This window comes from Talpa europaea (genome assembly GCF_964194135.1).
Source record: "Talpa europaea genome assembly, chromosome: 9".
Lineage (NCBI taxonomy): Eukaryota > Metazoa > Chordata > Mammalia > Eulipotyphla > Talpidae > Talpa > Talpa europaea.
The window spans coordinates 42783292-42802136 of NC_140076.1; the positions used below are offsets into that span (position 1 = coordinate 42783292).

An 18845-nucleotide genomic window follows, 5' to 3' on the forward strand; every position below is an offset into this window, starting at 1 on the left:
CTTAGGTACTTTCAGTGGGTCTCTGTCTAACTGTGACTGTCTCTTTTGAAAGCTGACCTGGTCCCGCCTAGGTTTTATCAGTTTTTGACCCCTGTCCTGTTGCTTAGTGTTTGCCTCTAGTAGCAGCAGGTATTGTCAGAGCATAAGAGTAGGGTTGAGAAAAAAAAAAATGCTAAGATTCCTATGGCTCTAAGATTGTTCTCTGCTCTTAGACCACTAGATTAGTAAATTGAGATCAGATAGTATAATAAAAATGTGATACAGATTTAAAGTATGTTTTTAAGTGTGAATCCTGATTTTATAAGTAGGCTAACTCAATGACATGTCTTTTTTTTTTTTTATTAGTTACACAGTTTTTGTAGTCATTGGGAATTAGAACAAGGGTTTCACTTTGTTTTATATTCTCTCTTTAATCTTGCAGTAAGGAATATCATAACCACAATTCCCCTTGAGTTTTGTTGATAAAATATTGCTTGATGACTGGGGATAAAATCAAAATTATATGTAACATTTTCTGTTGTAGAGAATTTACTTAGGCGAGTCAAGCCTGTTATAGCTTTAATGAATATATTTTGGTTTGATATAAGATAGCCATATACAAAATTATATAAAATATATTTTTTAAATACTTTGCTTGGCAGATTATAACCATTTTTTACTAATCTACCCAAATATCATGGGCATGTCTAGCCTATTGAGTTATTTTCTCTGAATTTCCAGTGTATGTTGGAAAAAAATGGAAATCTGCAGAGAGTTAAAAGAAATTTTTCTTGGGCTTGTGTGATCAGGTTATGTATGTCTAAACCTTCACCTTAAACCCTCATAGAACAGGGATGAGGTATAGGTTTTTTCCCATGCTTTTGGGTATTTTCCTCAGTAGAAGTGTGGCCAGGGGTATGTTCCCCGCTCTAGAAACACTGTTCTTTAAAAAAAAAAAAAAAGTGTGATTTTTTTTTAGGTTCAAAAGGAAGTTGATATTTGGAACAAATGGAAGTGTTTTTTTAATAAAAACATCTTTTATAGCTTGAGTGAGTATCCTTTTTTTTTTGTATTCTCCAGAACCTAAATGAGGGCTCTTATCATCTATTCAAAATATACTTTAGAAATACATCCCTAAATATAAGGTTTATGTCCATTACCTTTATAAAGGTTTAAATTTTTTTCAACAGCTAATGAAGAGAAATATTTGGGTATTCAACCTGCCTTCATGTGAGTTTTATTAAATTATTTAATTAATGGAGATTGATATATTCCCCAAACAGAGAGAATATAGAACAGAGGGTAGATAGAATATGACTAAAACTGTATACATTTTGTTAACACTGTATGGTATTTATTTCCCTGTGTTAAGTATCAACATTTACCTGGAATAGTTGGTTCTCTTTTTAAAAAATTTTTTCAGTATCCTTTGGGGAAGAAATTCTATGGTTTTCCTTAGTTGTTTGGTCTTATAGCATCCCTTTAGATCCTGCCTTTTCTTTTTTTAACTTACTATTACTCTTATATATTTAATTATATATCTAAAATCCATTACTATAATCTTTATGTTCTTTTATTTATTTTTTCTTATGGACCCTAAATTCTGTAACTTATCCATTTTTCCTGACTATTCTCTAGATGCCTTTCCATCCCTCTGTATGAATCGATGTAAAATATTCTATCTCTTACCTATACACAAGATTCTAGTAAATGACTGGTCTAATCCAGGAATAGTGGATGGCATCATCAAGTAGGGAGTTCAGGATTTATACTTGAACTTGGTCACTTTCTTGTCATGTGACCTTGAGAGAGTTCTTTCTCTGAACTTCCAGGTGATGGATGGAGAGCCTACATTAGAGGATTAGAGGGTTTCTGTGAAGATTAAGATAAAATGAGCACCTAGCATGATGCCTGTCTTATGGAAGGTGCTTCATAAATGTTAGTTTTCTTTTCTTAAGATTCCTTTGTGTCATGTTTTGAGAATATTGCATTAAGTATTAATCACATGATAGTCATTACAAGATATGACATGGCTTCAGTACCAAGTTTAACTATTTAAACTGAAGAATTACTCCAAACTCATATTCTTATGATAATGCCTATGCTTTGACATTTATTGTTAAATACAACTGTTAGTTTATATAGACCCAAATAGAGTGGAAACTTCTTCTAATACTATATCTCTTCTCCATCATCATTAGGCGCCATAAAGCGTTCAGTCAGCTGTCCTCGGTCCATCACTGCTCAATCAACTCTCAGTGGGGACAGTCGCCCCTTTTCTGCTCAACAAATGATAGCAGCACCCCGGGCAACTTCAGGGTCTCGATCACATTCATTAAACCGTGCTTCCTCCTATCAGAAGTATCTGCCTCCCACGAATGACACCAGTTCTGACTCTCAACAAGTAAGTCATCTGTTACACTATTTGGCTATTTCAGGGTACACTCTAGTAAGGATTTAGGTGGCATAGGGGTCAGCTGGGTGGAAGAGAGATTGACCCTCAAATCCTTTCTATAATTCAACTTGTGGTCTTCTGAGTGGAGTTATAACTTAGTATAGCCTCTAAAAAGGCAGACACCACTATATTACAGATAAAGAATGGACACTGCAAAGAGCATTTTATTTTCTATTTCTGATGGAGTGGGCAAAGTTTACTTAAAATCACCTGAGTAAATATATTGTTTTGCAGTATATTATGTGGTACATCTGTAAATTTGGAGAAATTTGTTACATGAACTTTTCCTTCATGTGACTATTGATGAATAAGTTAGAAATTGATTTTTTTTTAAAGATTTATTTATTTATTTATTTATGCAAGCACTGGGTACAGTCAGAAGCATGGGAGAGTGAGAAAATTCACCAGAGCCGGAGCAGGGAGCAGAACAGGCAGACTGACGAAGTACACTGCTGAGGGGAGCAGCGGGCTGCAGGAGGGGTCTCTGCGCCATGTGGGACTCTCCGGTTGCCAGGGATCGAACCGGCACTGCAGAGGCTGTGGGCAGCTTCGCAACTCAGCGCTCAACCGCTGCGCCACTGGGGAGGCCCTAGAAATTGATTTTTAACAAATTCTTTTTAGAACACTTAAATATGATTGTTTATGATGTTTCTGTTTTTTCTTTTAATTGAGGTAACATTTGGTTTACAACATTATTTATGACTAGGAAGTTTAGGTTCACACCTTTTCAGATGTATGTTACACCACACCCACCGCTAAGGCAAATTATTATTTGCTTTAATTTATTTTAAGATTTATTTATTTATGCATAGAAGAGCTGGGGTATAGGCCAGAGGTGTGGGGGCTGAGAGGATTCACCAGAGACAGAGTGGGAACTGAACAGGCAGATTGACCAAAATACACTGCTGAGGGGAGCAGCGGTCGAGTCAGGAGAGGTCTGCTGCACCATGTGGGTTGCTCCCTGGCCAGTGTGGGGGCCGGGGATCGAACTTATGCTGCAAGGCTGTGAACAGCTTTATAGGTTGCGTCTTCACCCCTTGTGCCACCAGGGAGGCCCACTAAGGCAAATTAATACGTGATATTCCCTCCTTAGCATGAATCCCAGAGAGTGGATCTTAAGGAAGTCTGTGAATTTTGCGATTAGTCTACTTGTAGTTGTTCAAATACAAAGCTCAAAGTACCTTCAAACAGACAAGGGATTTATTTAACTAATTGATTTAATATGAATGTTTCCAAAGGGTAGAGCCTAGAAAATATTAGTGAATGAATTTTTCTTGGTAACAATGAATGATATACTTCAGTAAAAAAAAAATAGAAACCTCAAAAATGTTAATATCTTTTTCCTGTTCAATTCCATTATAAAACAAAGTCTAAAGACTTATAAATCATAATTAATATAAAATTTTTAAACAAACAATTGCCTAAAATATATGTAGCAAAAGAAACTGACCAGGAAGTCAGTTTTAAATAATCATATTTTTATTTTAGCACTTTGAGCTAAATAAAATACAACTTTGTGTAGGTGTGAAAGACACTGTTAGGAAATCAGCCATTTAATCCCAAGAATTTAATCCTGAAGATAAGTGTAAAAAATTATTTTCTTCCTTTTTCATTGTTCTTTTTTTTCCCCAATTAAATCTGCCTCATTTTTACCTAGAAATATCTTTCAGATTATAGTGGCACAATGAAATAAGACCCCCTCCAAATATCTGTATTCTTTCAAATTTAAGAGTGAGTCCTTGCAGCAACTGAGAACAAAAGAACAAGAAGCCGCTATGACAAGTCAGACCTTATTTGTTCTCAAGGACATGAGGATCCGGTTTCCAGGAAAATCCGAGCTAGAATCAGAACTCCTGATGGAAGAAGTGAGTATTTGATTTATATAAAATTCCAGGAGCTCATGCTCTTTATTCTTTAGGAAATATTAAAATTTATTGACTGATGCCATTTTTCTCGATAACATGGTAAACTTAACTGATACTCTTTTCAACCCGTTTTAGGCAATATAGGGGTTATTTAAATTAATATGATTCTTGAGCAATGAGATCACGTTCCTAATCAGCAATACAAATTTCTAGTGTATGGTCCTATTTTATGGCTACCACTGTTTCATCAGTGAGAATAATCTGTGTTACATAATTATTATTCCTAGTGAATATAGAAATAAAAATGCATCTATACAGATTAAGAAAGAAGGTGCATGGAATGAAATGTAATGAAAAAAGTAGAGCTCTGGGTATAAAATATTAAGAATATTTGAATGTGACACCTTGATTGATTTGGGTCAGATTTTTTGAAATGACTTTTGTTGTGTTTGTTTTTCTTGTTAAACACTCATTTGCACCATCCAGTGGAACTTTCTAAAATGTAGAGTTCTAAAATTCGTGTTAAAGTCAATTACTTCTAATTTAGAAAGAAGGTCTAATTATGAAAATATTTTTGGCAAAAGAACATTTCTTCATTCAAAATTCTATTTCTTCATTCAGCTACCCTTTTCAAATTGTCATTTTTAGATGATCCTTCATAATAAACTTTGTTTTTTGGTCTCCCACTTTTTTTTTTTTTTTTTTTTAATTTCCAGAGGAGAAGGCACCATCTGGTGGCCAATTGTAGAATAAAACCCACAGCCATGAATGGCCTTTTTCAGTTTTCAACATTCTTTAGACCAGTCAAAAGCAGCTGTGTAGGAAAAAAAAAATCAGACAATAATAAATTTTTTTTTCATTAAAAAAATCAATAGTTTCAGTTTATATTTTGTAATTGACACAGGTATAATCAAATATTGTGCATAGTGTTGTTATATAAATATATATATATTTTAAAGTGAAAACTATATTGTTTGTAAATTTGTTGCTTCAGGAGAAAAGGAAGAAAAATATACATGTTTAAAGCATGCTACATATTTTTTATTTACATGTTCACTTAATCAATCAAGTTCTAAGTAAAGCTAATAACTTCGTACTAGACATTTTATACCACCTTGTAAAATTAGGTAGAAAAAAGTTAATCAGAAAATAGAACCAATATTTGTGGTTAATGTGATTGTTTTCTGAAGAACATACACAAACTAATGAAATTAGCAAAACATAATCATCTTTGACATTAAATTGTTTAACTTTATATTCACTCCATACAGTAAATATTTGTTTGCTTTAGTATATACGACCACAGCATATATACGTATTCATTTTTAAAGATTTGTTTTATTTATTTTTGCATATAAAAACTGGGATGTAGGCCAGAGGTTCAGGGGGTGAGAGGATTCACCAGAGACAGAGTGGGGAGCAGAACAGGCAGATCTGAAATATACTGCTGAGGGAGCAGCAGGTGAGACAGGAGAGGTCCGCTGCGCCATGTGGGTTAGTTAGTTTCCTTGCCGGGGATCGAACCAATGCCCCAGTGGCTGGATAGCTTGATAGCTCTGAGACTTTAAGCCCTGCGCCACCAGGGAGGCCCTAGAACATACATTTTTTATTCAATATTCTGTTATCTGGTAATTGCAACTCACAATTAAAATGGAAAAATGGCTTGGACTTCTTCTCAAACTTAATAATATACCTGAAGACATTTGAATTTTCTTTATTGGTGATTGTTTGCTTGGTAAAACAAGGAGCAAATGCTTTGAATCTTGATTGGTTCTTTACCTTAAGTTAGGAAATCTTTGTGTGTGTCTTTTTTATGAAAGTATACAACATTTATGCAAGAAATATTTTAATGCTTTCATTTCACAAATGAATTAAATTGATTTCAATTCATTTGTTTATTTTTTATTTGTTACCTTTGAGGAAATATTTTTGAGGAAAATTCTCAGTTTCTTAATTTTTCTACCCCAAAACAGATGATTGATAACTGGAAGTTTCATAAAACAAAGGTAGCTTCATACTGGCTTATAAAATTGGACTCTGTAAAACAACGAAAAGTGAGTAATGTCTCCAAACAGGTTTGCCCTTTTCCAAATTCATGGTCAGGTTATGTTTGTTCACTTGTTCAACAAATTTCATTTGTTTACTTATGTCTTCAACAGATATTTTATTCTGTACCTACTATATGTGCATAATACACATATTTACTTGTACAACAGATATTTTTTTATGTACGTACTATGTGTCAGGTGCTATTCTAGGTTCTGAAGATAAAAAACATGAATTAAATCCCCATATTTTCATAGACATTATATTTTAAAAAATGCATTTTATAAGCTATATCATTTATATATTAAATTATATACAGCATTTTTATAACATTTATGTGTATTAAATTATTAAATTTTATATAACATAAATTATCTTAAGATTTATCTACTTTACAAAACAGTGAATCAAGATGAAAAACCCAGAAAGTAACATTTGTGCAGAAACCTAAATGAAGTATAATACTGTGCATGTATCTGCAGTGTGTCAAAGGGGAGTGCAGCTACAAAGACTCTGAGACAGTCTTGATGTGCCTCTAGGCATAGAAAGCACCATTTCATTTCCTTATTTATAGATCAATTATTTTGTGCTGGTCAATAGTGAGTGACATGGTGGTGAGAGATGAGCTTGGACGAGATAGGCCGTGCTCAGATCACAACTTTATAGGATGTGGAAAGACTGGGCTTTATTTTAACATGGGAAGCCCCTGGAATCTTGAGCATGAGAGTTACATAGATTGGTTTATTTTATTTTTATTCACTTCATTCATTCATTCATTCATTTTTGACTTCCTCCTACATGGACTCATTTATAACTTACAAGAATCATGAGAACTGCTTGTGCAGAATAGAACTGGTGGAAAGAGGATGTGGCAGAATAGAAGTAGACACTAGCCAGAAGGCTTTTAAAGTAATTGAGGCAAGACTATGGTTCCTTAGCTAGGGTGGCAGTTAAAATGCATCCAACAACCCAATAGAAGAGAGGAGTAACACAGGAAAGAGAGGTGATAGAAAATCCTAGAGTCACAAACTGGGAAGGAACATTTATTCTAATAAGAGGAGGAAAGGCAGAGTCTATGGCAGCGTGCTGGCAAGATAAGGTTTTCTTCTGATGGGGAGGGTCTTTGGACATTTGAGGAAGGAGTAAAATGTATTGACATCTGTCTTGGAGAGTGGGAGGAGGATGTGACCAGAAGCCTGAGCATGAACATCACACATTCATTTTTTTTTGTAGATATACTATTTTAATAGTGTTAGTAAAATTGTATTCCTTCAGTAGTGTAAGCTATCATTTTCTCTTTCTAGTATTTACTGCTAATAAATTAAAACTTGACACTGATCAAACAATGACTTTTATTTTTTTAAATTTTTTTATAGCTTTCATCTGCTTTTTCTTTTTCTTATTTTTTAATTTTATGTATTTTTAACATAATTTTTCTTTTTATTATTTTATGTATTTTTTACATCATTTTTCATTTTTTGCACAATATATGCATTTTCATCTTGGTTATAGTCCCCATACAATTCCCACCCCCCTTATTTTGACCCTACACCTTTTCCCTCCCCCCCCATAGTGTGTCTCTGGTTTATAGCTGCTTGTTGATTTTGATTTTTACTTTATTATAATTAGTCTTTTTCCTGGTCCCTTATTTAGGTTTTCTAAATTCCCGCTATGAGTGAGACCATCTGGTATTTTTCTTTTTCTTTCTAGCTTATTTTGCTGAGCGTGATCCCTTCCAGCTCCATCCATGTTGCTGCAAATTGCATGAGTTTATCTTTTTTGATTGCTGAGTAATATTCCAGTGTGTATATGTACCACATCTTCTTGATCCAGTTATCTATTTTTGGGCATTTGGGTTGTTTCCATAGAGTTTAGCTATTGTAAATAGTGCTGCTATAAACATAGGGGTGCAGGTGCCCTTTGGAATTGATGTTTCTGTGTCCTTTGGGTAAATACCTAGGAGTGGAATTGCTGGATCATATAGAAGCTCCATCTTTAGCAAGTTGAGGAATCTCCACACAGCTTTCCATAGTGATTGGACCAGTTTGCACTCCCACCAGCAGTGCAGGAGAGTTCCTTTTTCTCCACATCCTTATCAACATTTGTTGTTGCTAGTTTTTTTAATATGTGACATTCTTACCAGTGTAAGATGGTATCTCATTATAGTCTTGATTTGCATTTCCCTGATTACAAGTGATGTTGAATATTTTTTCATGTGCCTATTGGCCATTTGCATTTCCTCTTTGGAGAAGTTTCTTTTTAGCTCGTCTGCCCATTTTTTTTTTAAAGATTTATTTATTTATTTTACAAGCACTGGGTACAATCAGAAGTGTGGGAGGGTGAGAGAATTCACCGGAGCCAGAGCGGGGAGCAGAGCAGGCAGACTGATGAAGTACACTGCTGAGGGGAGCAGCGGGCGGCAGGAGAGGTCTGCACGCCTTGTGGACCCTCGCCTGGCGGCCGGGGATCAAACCGGTGCTGCAGAGGCTGCGGGCAGCTTCGCAACCCAGCGCTCAACCGCTGCGCCACCGGGGAGGCCCTGCCCATTTTTTTGACTGGATTATTTAATCTGTTTTTGTTGAGTCTTATCAGCTCTTTGTAGATTTTTGTGATAAGTCCTTTACATTAGTGTTGAGTGCAAAATTTTTTTCCAAATCTGTGGGGTGTCTCTGTTATGATTAATGTCTCTTTTGCTGTGCAGAAGCTCTTTAATTTGATGTAGTCCCAGCTGTTTATCTTTGCCTTCACTATAACTGCTTTGGGTGATATGTCTTTAAAGATGATACTGAGGTGTATATCATGTAGTGTTTCGCCTCTATTTCCTTCTATATATTTTATGGTTTCAGGTTTTATGTCTACTTCTTTAATCCATTTTGAGTTGGTTTTTGTGCATGGTGTGAGGTAGTAGTCAAGCTTCATTCTTTTGCATGTAGCAACCTAGTTTTCCCAGCACCATTTATTGAACAAACTTTCTTTGCTCCATTACATATTCTTTGTCCTTTTGTCACAGATTAGTTGACTATAAATCTGTGGGTTTATTTCTGGATATTCTGTTCGGTTCCATTGGCCCATGTGTCTGTTCTTGTTCCAGTACCATGCAGTTTTGATCATTATGGCTTTGTAGTATAGTTAGAAGTCTGAGCATGTGATACCGCCATTCCCTTCTTTTTTTTTTCCAGAAGAGCTTTGGCTCTTTGGGATTTTTGGTGGGTCCATATGCATTTCATCAATATTTGTTCTATTTCTTGAGGAATGTAAAACAATGACTTTTATTGTATTTTTCTTTAATTTTTATTTATTTATACAAGCACTGGGTACAGTCAGAAGTGTGGGAGGGTGAGAGGATTCACCAGAGCCAGAGCGGAGAGCAGAACAGGGAGACTGATGATGTACACTGCTGAGTGGAGCAGCGGGTGGCAGGAGAGGTCTGTGCACCATGTAGGACCCTCGCCCGGCGGCCGGGGATCGAAACAGCACTGCAGAGGCTGCGGGCAGCTTTGCAACTCAGTGCTCAACTGGTGCGCCACTGGGGAGGCCCCAGCAATGACTTTTAAATTACATACCTTCATCTGAGTAAACTGAACTCACTATTAGACATTAAGTCATTCAACAAACAATTACTTGGTGTTCTTCCATGTGCAAAATACTGAGCTGTTGTTGAGGAGGGTATACAGCAAAACTGGTAACAGAGGTAGATTGCAAAACATACTGTAAGCTGTGAATACATGCTCACCAAGTCACTGATGGTGGTCTTGATTTAAGGACCTTTTATTGGAGTGAGAATTCTGAAGCTCCCCAATTTCATGTACTTTTTGTAACCTCGATTATAGAGGAGACTGAATGAGCTGCTAATGAAAACAAAATATTCTAGATACAGATGGAATATTTGTAAGATATACATGATAAATGTAATGTTTCAGATGGGTGGAGTAAAGATACCCCCCCCCCCCAAAAAATATGATACTGAAATGATAGACTATTTAAGAAATTAAGTTGGGACCTTATCTCTCACCACATACAAAAGTAAATTCTAGAAAGATTACAGTTTTATATGCAGAACAGGAAAATATTACAAGCTTAAAAGAAAATATAGATGGCTATGTTTGTAATTATAGATTGTGGAATCAAAAGAGACCTAAAACCCAAGAAGTCTTAATGGGTAAGACTCACAGAATAGATTACTTAAAAAATAGGAAAACAGGCATAGATCAAGTTAAAAGGCAGAAGCAGTGAGAATGGGGGCAGAGGATATAAGAGGAAGGGAGACATTTCCAGTACGTAAAACACCAGTAACACCAGTAAACCAGCACCTCCTATAAATCCATCAGCAAAAGATAAATTGTGCTATAAATATTAGTAAATAAACTTGCAAAGTGTATTCAAAGACTATGAAAAGATGATTATGGATCTTCAAATAGCCCATTAACTTTGTAAATAGATATTTGACTTCTCTAATGAGGAAGATAAAGCAAGTAAAAACCATCACATTGGCAAAAATTAATAAGACTAATAATATCAATTGGTGGAAATAATAATGGATGAAAGGGCTTTTATTGTATTATTAGCAGACATTGGTGCAACTATTTGGAAAGGTGATTAGCAGTGTCTCTTTAAACTGTTAAGTGTTTATAACTGTTAAGTGTTTATAACCCTAAGATAGAATGCTGTCACTTCCAGCATCCTATCTTACAGAATAGTATGAATGTGTAAAAGATTGGTGTGCATGTGTATTCACTGCAGTGGCATTTGTGAAAGCAAAACATTTGATGAAATTTCAATAATGTTCATCAATAGATTGTTATATTAATTACAGTACATCCTTATTATTCAGTTGCATTATTCTGGAATCATAGATCTTACTCTGAGATGTAGCATAAGATTATGCCTCATGGCATATAAAACATACATTAGTAAAATTAGCCAAACTTTACTAATCATGAATGAGGGATACAAACAATAAGCTGTCACCAAATACATTGTGGTTGGGAGAGCATGGGCCCATTCAACACACACAGGCATTCTGGGTTGAGAGTGATAAGTGCCAGCTACGTGTGGCTCACACTGGCACAGAAGGAGCCTTCTAGATTTGGGTGACTTCTTTCATTTTACTCTCCTTTAATCACCCATGTAGTCTTCATGACTAACTTTCATCCTCTAGCCAGATGAAATAGAAATGCCAGGTTTATTTACTGTAAGTGTTGCCCCATAATGCTTTCTGCCATGATGGAAATGTTCCCTATCTGTGATGTCCTATACGGCACTGGAAATGCAGTTACTGTGATTGAGGAACCAAACTTTTAATTTAAATTTAAATCTAAGTATGTCTAGTGACTACTGCATTTGACATTGTGGAACTAGACAGACCAGGGGTAGCCTTCTAATTGCTTCTTTGTATTGTAGATAAGAACTTTCTTGGTTATCTTCCGGCTGAAAAATTCCATCAGAGGGTTTTCAAGAATGTCCAGTAAGGTCATCAACACTCATTGCTTTGGAAATCTCCAGGAACTCCTTCTGCCAACAAACTTTTTCCTTCCACATCCCATCCTATAAAGATATCAAGATAGTAAATTGAACATATAAGTTATACAATGATATGTATACAAGTTTTGTGTGTATACTGTTTTAAAAATATTTAGCATTAAAAAAACCTCTAAAACTAGTTACCAAGTAATAAAATTCATTTGTGCAAGGTAAACTTACTGTGCCAGAGAAAGGAAATTGATGAAATTTGGTGTCATTTTTCCTTTTGTTGTGTATTTCTATGTAGTTTTCAAGTTAAAATAATCTTTTTGAAAAATAGAATGACAGGGAGACATTGGAGTGTCTGTGAGGCCTCTCCTAATTTCTTTAGAACCAGATACTATCTTCTCTTATTCTGAATCCTAATGACACTATGTACTCAATTGTACTTACGATCTGCCTTGAGAGGTTTATATATTACATTATTTTTTTCCACCTCTCTAAAAGCTAGGTAGAGCATCATATTTTGTAGTCATCTATGGGAAGTTTTCTATCAACATTTGTTAAGTGATTCAAAATAGACTCTTTTATGAACTGTTAATAGCAAGCTAGCTTCTCTCTGTATCCTTTCTGTACTAGTGGTAAGTACATTTATTTGAACAGCAACAATAAATTATGACAATGCTGTTTGCGTTTTATCTGTGGTATGAGAAGTTCTGAAGTTTGTGATTTGGAAGAACCAATTTATTTCATGATTGAAGGTTGTTACACTCAATTTGGTTTAAAAATTTCGAATAAAAATGCTTCCTTAAAAAGAGATGCTTATAAATTTACTAGCAAGTATTCAGGCCAGTTTATCTACTCTAAGAATATTTATAGTGAGATGTCTTTGTATAAGCCTTTCCTCTAGTTCTCAGATGTGCAAGCACATCTTTGAGTTTATTATACACTATTATGTTAAGGGAATGGTTGCACTAATGTGAGGGGGCGTGATTTTTACTACAACTTATCCAGGTACCCTTCCTTTGATTATCCTCCCTGTGTTGTTTCTTCTGTTGTGGCATAAATCAAGGTATTGTACTCATAAACAGTAAGGTGTCCAGATTAATACAATATTTTCAAAACTCCCATAGTTTGTACTACCTAAGCAGTTACAGTCATTCTTTCATAAGGTAATTTAATACACAATTCTGCTTTGGGCAAAAGAATTCATAGCTTGAATTTTGAAAACAATAAGGGCTGCTCCTAAATTTAGAGCAGTGGTCTTGAAGTGACCTATTTTAACCCTTTGCACTCCGAACCATTTTACGATATTTTGATTTAATTTCTTGTGCCATTTCAAGATCAAACTTCAGGGAAACATGCATGTCTCAAAAAGTTGCGTTGAAATAACCTCAATTCCCCGTAATCACTAATAAATTGCAATGTCCCCTGAGAGGGGACATCCGAGTGATATGCTAGAATTCCGATGTCCCCTGAGAGGGGACAGCGGAGTGCATAGGGTTAATGGGGGGCCTGAAAGGTGATGGAGGAATGGTAGGCCTACAACATGATAAGCAGGGGAACCCCAGGATTTGCATATGTACAACTTAATTTATAGCAATTTTTCTTGCTTCTTGTTGACCATTTCTTTTTCTTTCATCAACCATTTTATTCTTTAAGCTTTCCTACCCAGGCTCTGATTTATTAGCTATACAGCACGAGGTGGGTGCTCCTAGGTAAAAAGCAAAGGGTAGCTCTCAGCAGCATTTTCTTCTGTGATGACATACAGCCCTTTACTACACAGGTAATTTAAGAGATTTGTCCATGAGTAATTACTTGAACAATAAGGAATTTTTTTTTTGGTAAAACTTTCCAGTTTTGTAAACTTATCCCTACCAAACAATGGATTCTTTAACCCATATTCACATAAAAAAGCATGACGAATATGCGCATCGTGAATACAAATTATCCTGCCAGCCAGCAATGGAGGTAATGAGCTCTAACATAAACAAAGGTTTTTTAATTGGGATTTTAAAAAACATCAGTTCACTTAATCAATAGCATTAGATTTAGTTAAGTGAAATACTTAAAATTCACCCCAGATGGGGGTACATTTTTTTTTTTATCTTTCTTACCTTGTTTATTCCAGATGAAATCAAAGGTAAAGGGGGATTAGAAAAGGACTGACTGAAATAATATTTTCTTGACAAAAAGAGAGCTAGTGTAATAAATTGAAAAGTGCATTGTGATATGTAAAAAAAAAATTGTATGTTTCAGCTAAATGAAAGTGGCAAAAATAGATAGTGGAAAGAGGTGCTGAACTTGCGACCATGTGAACCCAGATTCAGTCGTGCCTCTAGGAGTGATACCTTCTCAGAAGTTCTCTGAGATTTGTAATGGTTGGAGGGTTCTTGTGAGGAGGTGAGACATCATACAGGAAGGGGTTCTAGCCTGAGAAGGTTTAAAATACTAATTTTCTTTGTTTCCTATTAACAGTCCTCATACTAGGCTGTTTCTCTGATGCATTTTATTTTACTAAGAATTCTTCATACGTAGACTTATGTGGGATATGTAGAAATGAGGTAGAAAATGTCTGTTGGAGTGTTACATACTGACCATTGTACTGTTGCCTTATTAAGCTAGAAAGTGTGCAAGACAGCAAAAGAAACCTAGCTTGTAGATCAGCTGTGGAATGTTGAATTAGATAATATAGAAATTTCTCTGTTTTTAGAAGGCCAGTGATTTGACCAATTTATGACTAGATGTGGATTAATCAGATCTGTTCTTTTAGCTGTAATGATAGACAATAATCATTAGATGGCTTTGTCAGTTCAGTTCTCTGGGAAGAAGATATAAGACAGAATTAGAAGTGAAAGAGATTTATAAAAACAAATACCCCAAAGTTAAAGGGGAGCAGGAAGAGCCTTCAGATTGCAGTGCAGGTCTGAAATCTGTGAATAGAAAGGAGGAAGTTTGGGGAAGAAGAACCTTGGACTTTAGTGAAACTGAGAAAATCTTAGGCTGATGGGGAGCTTAGAAAAAGATTGCCTTGCAGAGGGGTTGCACTGAGTGGAAATAGCCCCTTTCTGGTGTCTCTTGACCTGGAGCTGTCTAGGGAGAACATGAGCCTGGCTTGACTGTTGCAGCCAACCTTGAATTGGGGGGCAGGGAGGAGTGTGCTGTCAGCTAGCAGCGCTCTTGGAAGCAGGTTGATTCAATAGCATGTCTCCATGCCACAAAAGCTGTGTGTGATGTGATTTAACTTGACAAACATCTTTTGGTTGCCAATTTTTTACAGCAACTATGCTAGGCACAATTGGAGATTTTGAAGTTGTGTGTCCTTAATTTACTTGCTCATTCAAATAGGCATTCAATAGATGTGGATTGAGGGACTACCACATCCAAAGCACTGTTCTAGGTGTGAAATGCACAATACTCTCGCTTAAGTCTCTTACTTCTATTGTAGACCATGGTTGAATTACATATCTCATTTTTTTTTTTTCTGCTCCAGCATCCAAGTTATTTGCTGGTTGCTCATTAGAATGTTGTAAAACTCTGATTAGAATGCCATACAAACAAATTCTTTCATATGTTTTCCCTTTTAGTGTTCCTGGAAATAAAAGGAAATTATTTGCCTTATTTCAAATTTTTCTTAATCAGTATAAAATTTAAAGGTCAAGGATGTGGGAATTAGATACTGAACAGAATTCTCACTAGGTGAAAATGGAAACAGTTAATCTTATTAAATGCCATGTGTGATAACTCCACACTTAGATAATTTAGCTTTGTGCCAAGAATGCAGTTGCTTTATATAGTTTGTAAAGAATATATGTGAAGTCTGAAAATATGGCAGTGTTGGTGGTTTGTGAAGCTTTGCTAAAAAGTTTATTCTGATGTGATATCCAGGCATAAACTAAGATTTGGGGATAAAGAGGGATAAGTAGTGATATTAAGAATGTACTCTATTTGCATTTATTATAGGATTTAAGAGATCCTTGTTTATCAAGTATTTCTTCTCTAAGCAAAAACTTTTTAAAAACACTGAGAACAGTTGCTTCTGCATGCATTTTGATGATACTGTTTTCCATCTTTTTTTCATTTGGACTAACATAGGTGCTGTACAGAGCTGTTCATTCTGCATCAGCAAAGATGCCTTTACCCTATAGCCATGGCTGCATGCATCATTAGTGCAGCATGTAGTGATTTTAATGTTATTTCTAAGCCTCCCTCACCTCTTGCCATTATTTTAATTTAGGGCCAACTGTTCAGCCATATGGAGCAGTTTGTCATTCAACATCTGTATGTTCTTACAAAATATGAATTTGTCTGTGTGCTTTATGCCTTCAAATGTGCTATATTTCATATGGAAAAGACAAATCTTTTCATTTTATTAATGTTTTCATTGACTGAGTCTCCCATTTATTTTTTCCCTTGGAGACCTTAATGTTGGATCAGGGTGCTTTTAAAAGTCACAATGTCAGGAAATGGCGACCAATATTCTACAGGGGAGCCCACTTGAGTTCACAGATAAACACAAAGGGCACCTTGCTGACCATTTGTTTTTGTGTTTCACAAATTATTCATTTTCTACCCACTTACTTCTAAGCCCAAAGCACCCAGAAATCCAAAATAGCATTACAGATAGAACTGGTGCTGTTACCTCTTCCCAGTCTGATTTCTTGCCTGCCTGCTCTCTGTCTTCTTAAAATTCTTCAGTCGGTCGTTTGCTAAAGGTGAAGTCATGTCTCTCCACCTTTATAGCCTGTGTAGCAAACCCGACTCTGCCCTGTGGACCTGAGGGAAGAGATGCCTGTGTAGCTGTTTGTACACAGTGACCCCATCCATCTCCCCAAGTTTTACTTGACTAGAGGCAAATCTGAATCTAAGAAGAGATAATTGGATTCTCTTCTAAGGTTTGCTATTAGTGCTGGTCAGATCAAATTGGGTGTTGAGACAGTGTTTCGTGGTGCATAAGGTGTAGGTCTAGCTATATAGCTGTAATTTATTAGCTGTGTAATCTTGGGTTAGTTACTTATCTGCTCTATGACTGAGTTTTCTGATCATAAAATGAAGTTCAAAATGTTTTCAAAACCAAAAAAAATCCATAATTAGGAATTTTTCCTAGTCAGGGAAATGTAACCTACCTGAATTCATGTGGTGACAGTGACCTGCTGGGAACTCGTGTTGTTTTTGTCTGTTGCTTTGAATGTTCACATGCTTTCCTGCCAAAATAGTAAAGGCTATGATTATGGAATCTAGCCTCAAGATTTTTGGAAAAGGATTGTGGGTCACCTGTATGTACTTTGTGTATTTGTTTTGAGGGTTAAATAAATTTTACTACCTGTGAAAGAGCTTTGAACAGTAGTGCCTAGTAAGCCCTCAGTAATTCTACCTTTGATATGTGCCTTTTCTGCATAGCTTCCTTTTTTTGTTTTTGTTTTTGTTTTTTTTTTTTAGCAAGGAACAGTGTCACTCAGGTAAGCACCTACTAGGAGCTAGTTCTGTTTTGAGCCTTGGTGACATGATAAATTTACCACCAAGATGCACATGATTCCTCCCTTTATGTAGGTAACAACAGTCTCTAGTAATTGGACAGAAAATTAAATAAAGTGAGACAAATATTATTAGGGGGACAAATGGATCTTAGGGAAGCTCATGCAATAGTTTGGTGACAGGTAAGGAAGGGTCTCCCTGAAGATCTTAAAGATAGAGTATGTAAGTCCACCAGGTGAACAGATACAGTTTCAGGCAGAGAGGAAGGAACTTAGTGGAAGGCTCAAAGGAGAGATGAGGGATTTGGATTCTTGCTCACTTGGTTTGTCCTCCTCCTGCCCTCCAAATTACAGGTCCCCCTAACCATTCCTCTCCTCAGGACTAGAGTCGGCTTCCCTGGGGAAGCTCCTTTAAAATTGAAGGCAAGTAGTATCACAGAAGAATATATTTTCCCAGTGGGATGCTCTGGAAAAAAGTAGCAAGTTTTTGGGTTGTCCAGACCATGCCATCTTTCCAATCTGGTATATTGCTCCTCTTGTAGAGATGCTTGATGGGGCTCAAGAGGTCTGAAGATTTATCCATTTCCCTGTTGGAGGGACGTTAGGAATGGAACAAAAACATTCCTCACCTCTAACTCACTGGCTGCTTGCTGAAATTTGCTGCTTTTAGTCATGTGTGGGCTTGGACATTAGACATCATGCTTTTAAATTCCCTCTACATTAAAAATAAAATGTATATAGAGCAATGACTAAGGGAGTCTCTAAGTACATAGAGCAGACAACAATACCTGTTTGGTGGTTCTTCTCTTTAGTTCTTATACATAGTACGTAGTTTACCAGGCAGTGCATTCAAGAAGAAAATTATAAATAAGCCATAATCTCAAATGCTTTATCACTTGAAAGTTGAATAATTATGTAATGATTGAATATGAAAATAAAGTCATATTAAAATTCCCAGTGTCATTAACATTTTTAAATTTCATTTATTATATAGAACTTTTATTTAATCTTGAGACCAATTTATGGATTATCTTGGCTTCTTTTAAATATTTCCTACATTATGATTTTTGGCTCATTATTACTAATACACAGAAAGTAGAAAAGAAAATTGAGAAATTATTAAAATTATTTACTGCCAATGTTGATTCTTGTATCACATCAGCCATGAGTACAGCTTTTTACTTTAAAAAAGAGTTTAAACTAGAAGCTTAAATGAAAGTTATAAAAAATAAAAGGTGTGAGTTAATGTCTGATATGCATATTATATCAGTAATATTGTGAATAATTCATACTAAAGTATTTTTTTAAATCCTTCTTTATAATTAAGCATTCATCATGTGTAGTAATGAGCTTTCCCAGGATAATTTTTTTTCACACGTTACTTTATTACAGATTGCATTCTCTTTCTCACTCTCTTCTTGAATCTACACACCTGTGACCTGCTGTAGGATTTGCTTTACTGTTCTCACTTCACAGCAAAAGAAACTGGATCAGAAAGGAAAGGAATGATACCACTTACTTAATTCATCGATAACTAGACATTCTCCCACAAATAAAATTTATTTT

General features: G+C 35.6%; 1 protein-coding gene across 1 annotated transcript in view; it reads left to right on the forward strand.

The window, feature by feature from the left end:
- TTLL7 (tubulin tyrosine ligase like 7) overlaps window positions 1-18845 on the forward strand; it is a gene marked incomplete at both ends in the record, with an annotated part of 81737 nt that overhangs the window by 47389 nt on the left and 15503 nt on the right. Inside the window, 3 exons of the mRNA XM_084244301.1 lie at window positions 2181-2383; window positions 4165-4299; window positions 6273-6353. Coding sequence (XP_084100427.1) covers window positions 2181-2383; window positions 4165-4299; window positions 6273-6353 — 419 coding nt within the window. The remainder of the gene's footprint in view (window positions 1-2180; window positions 2384-4164; window positions 4300-6272; window positions 6354-18845) is intronic.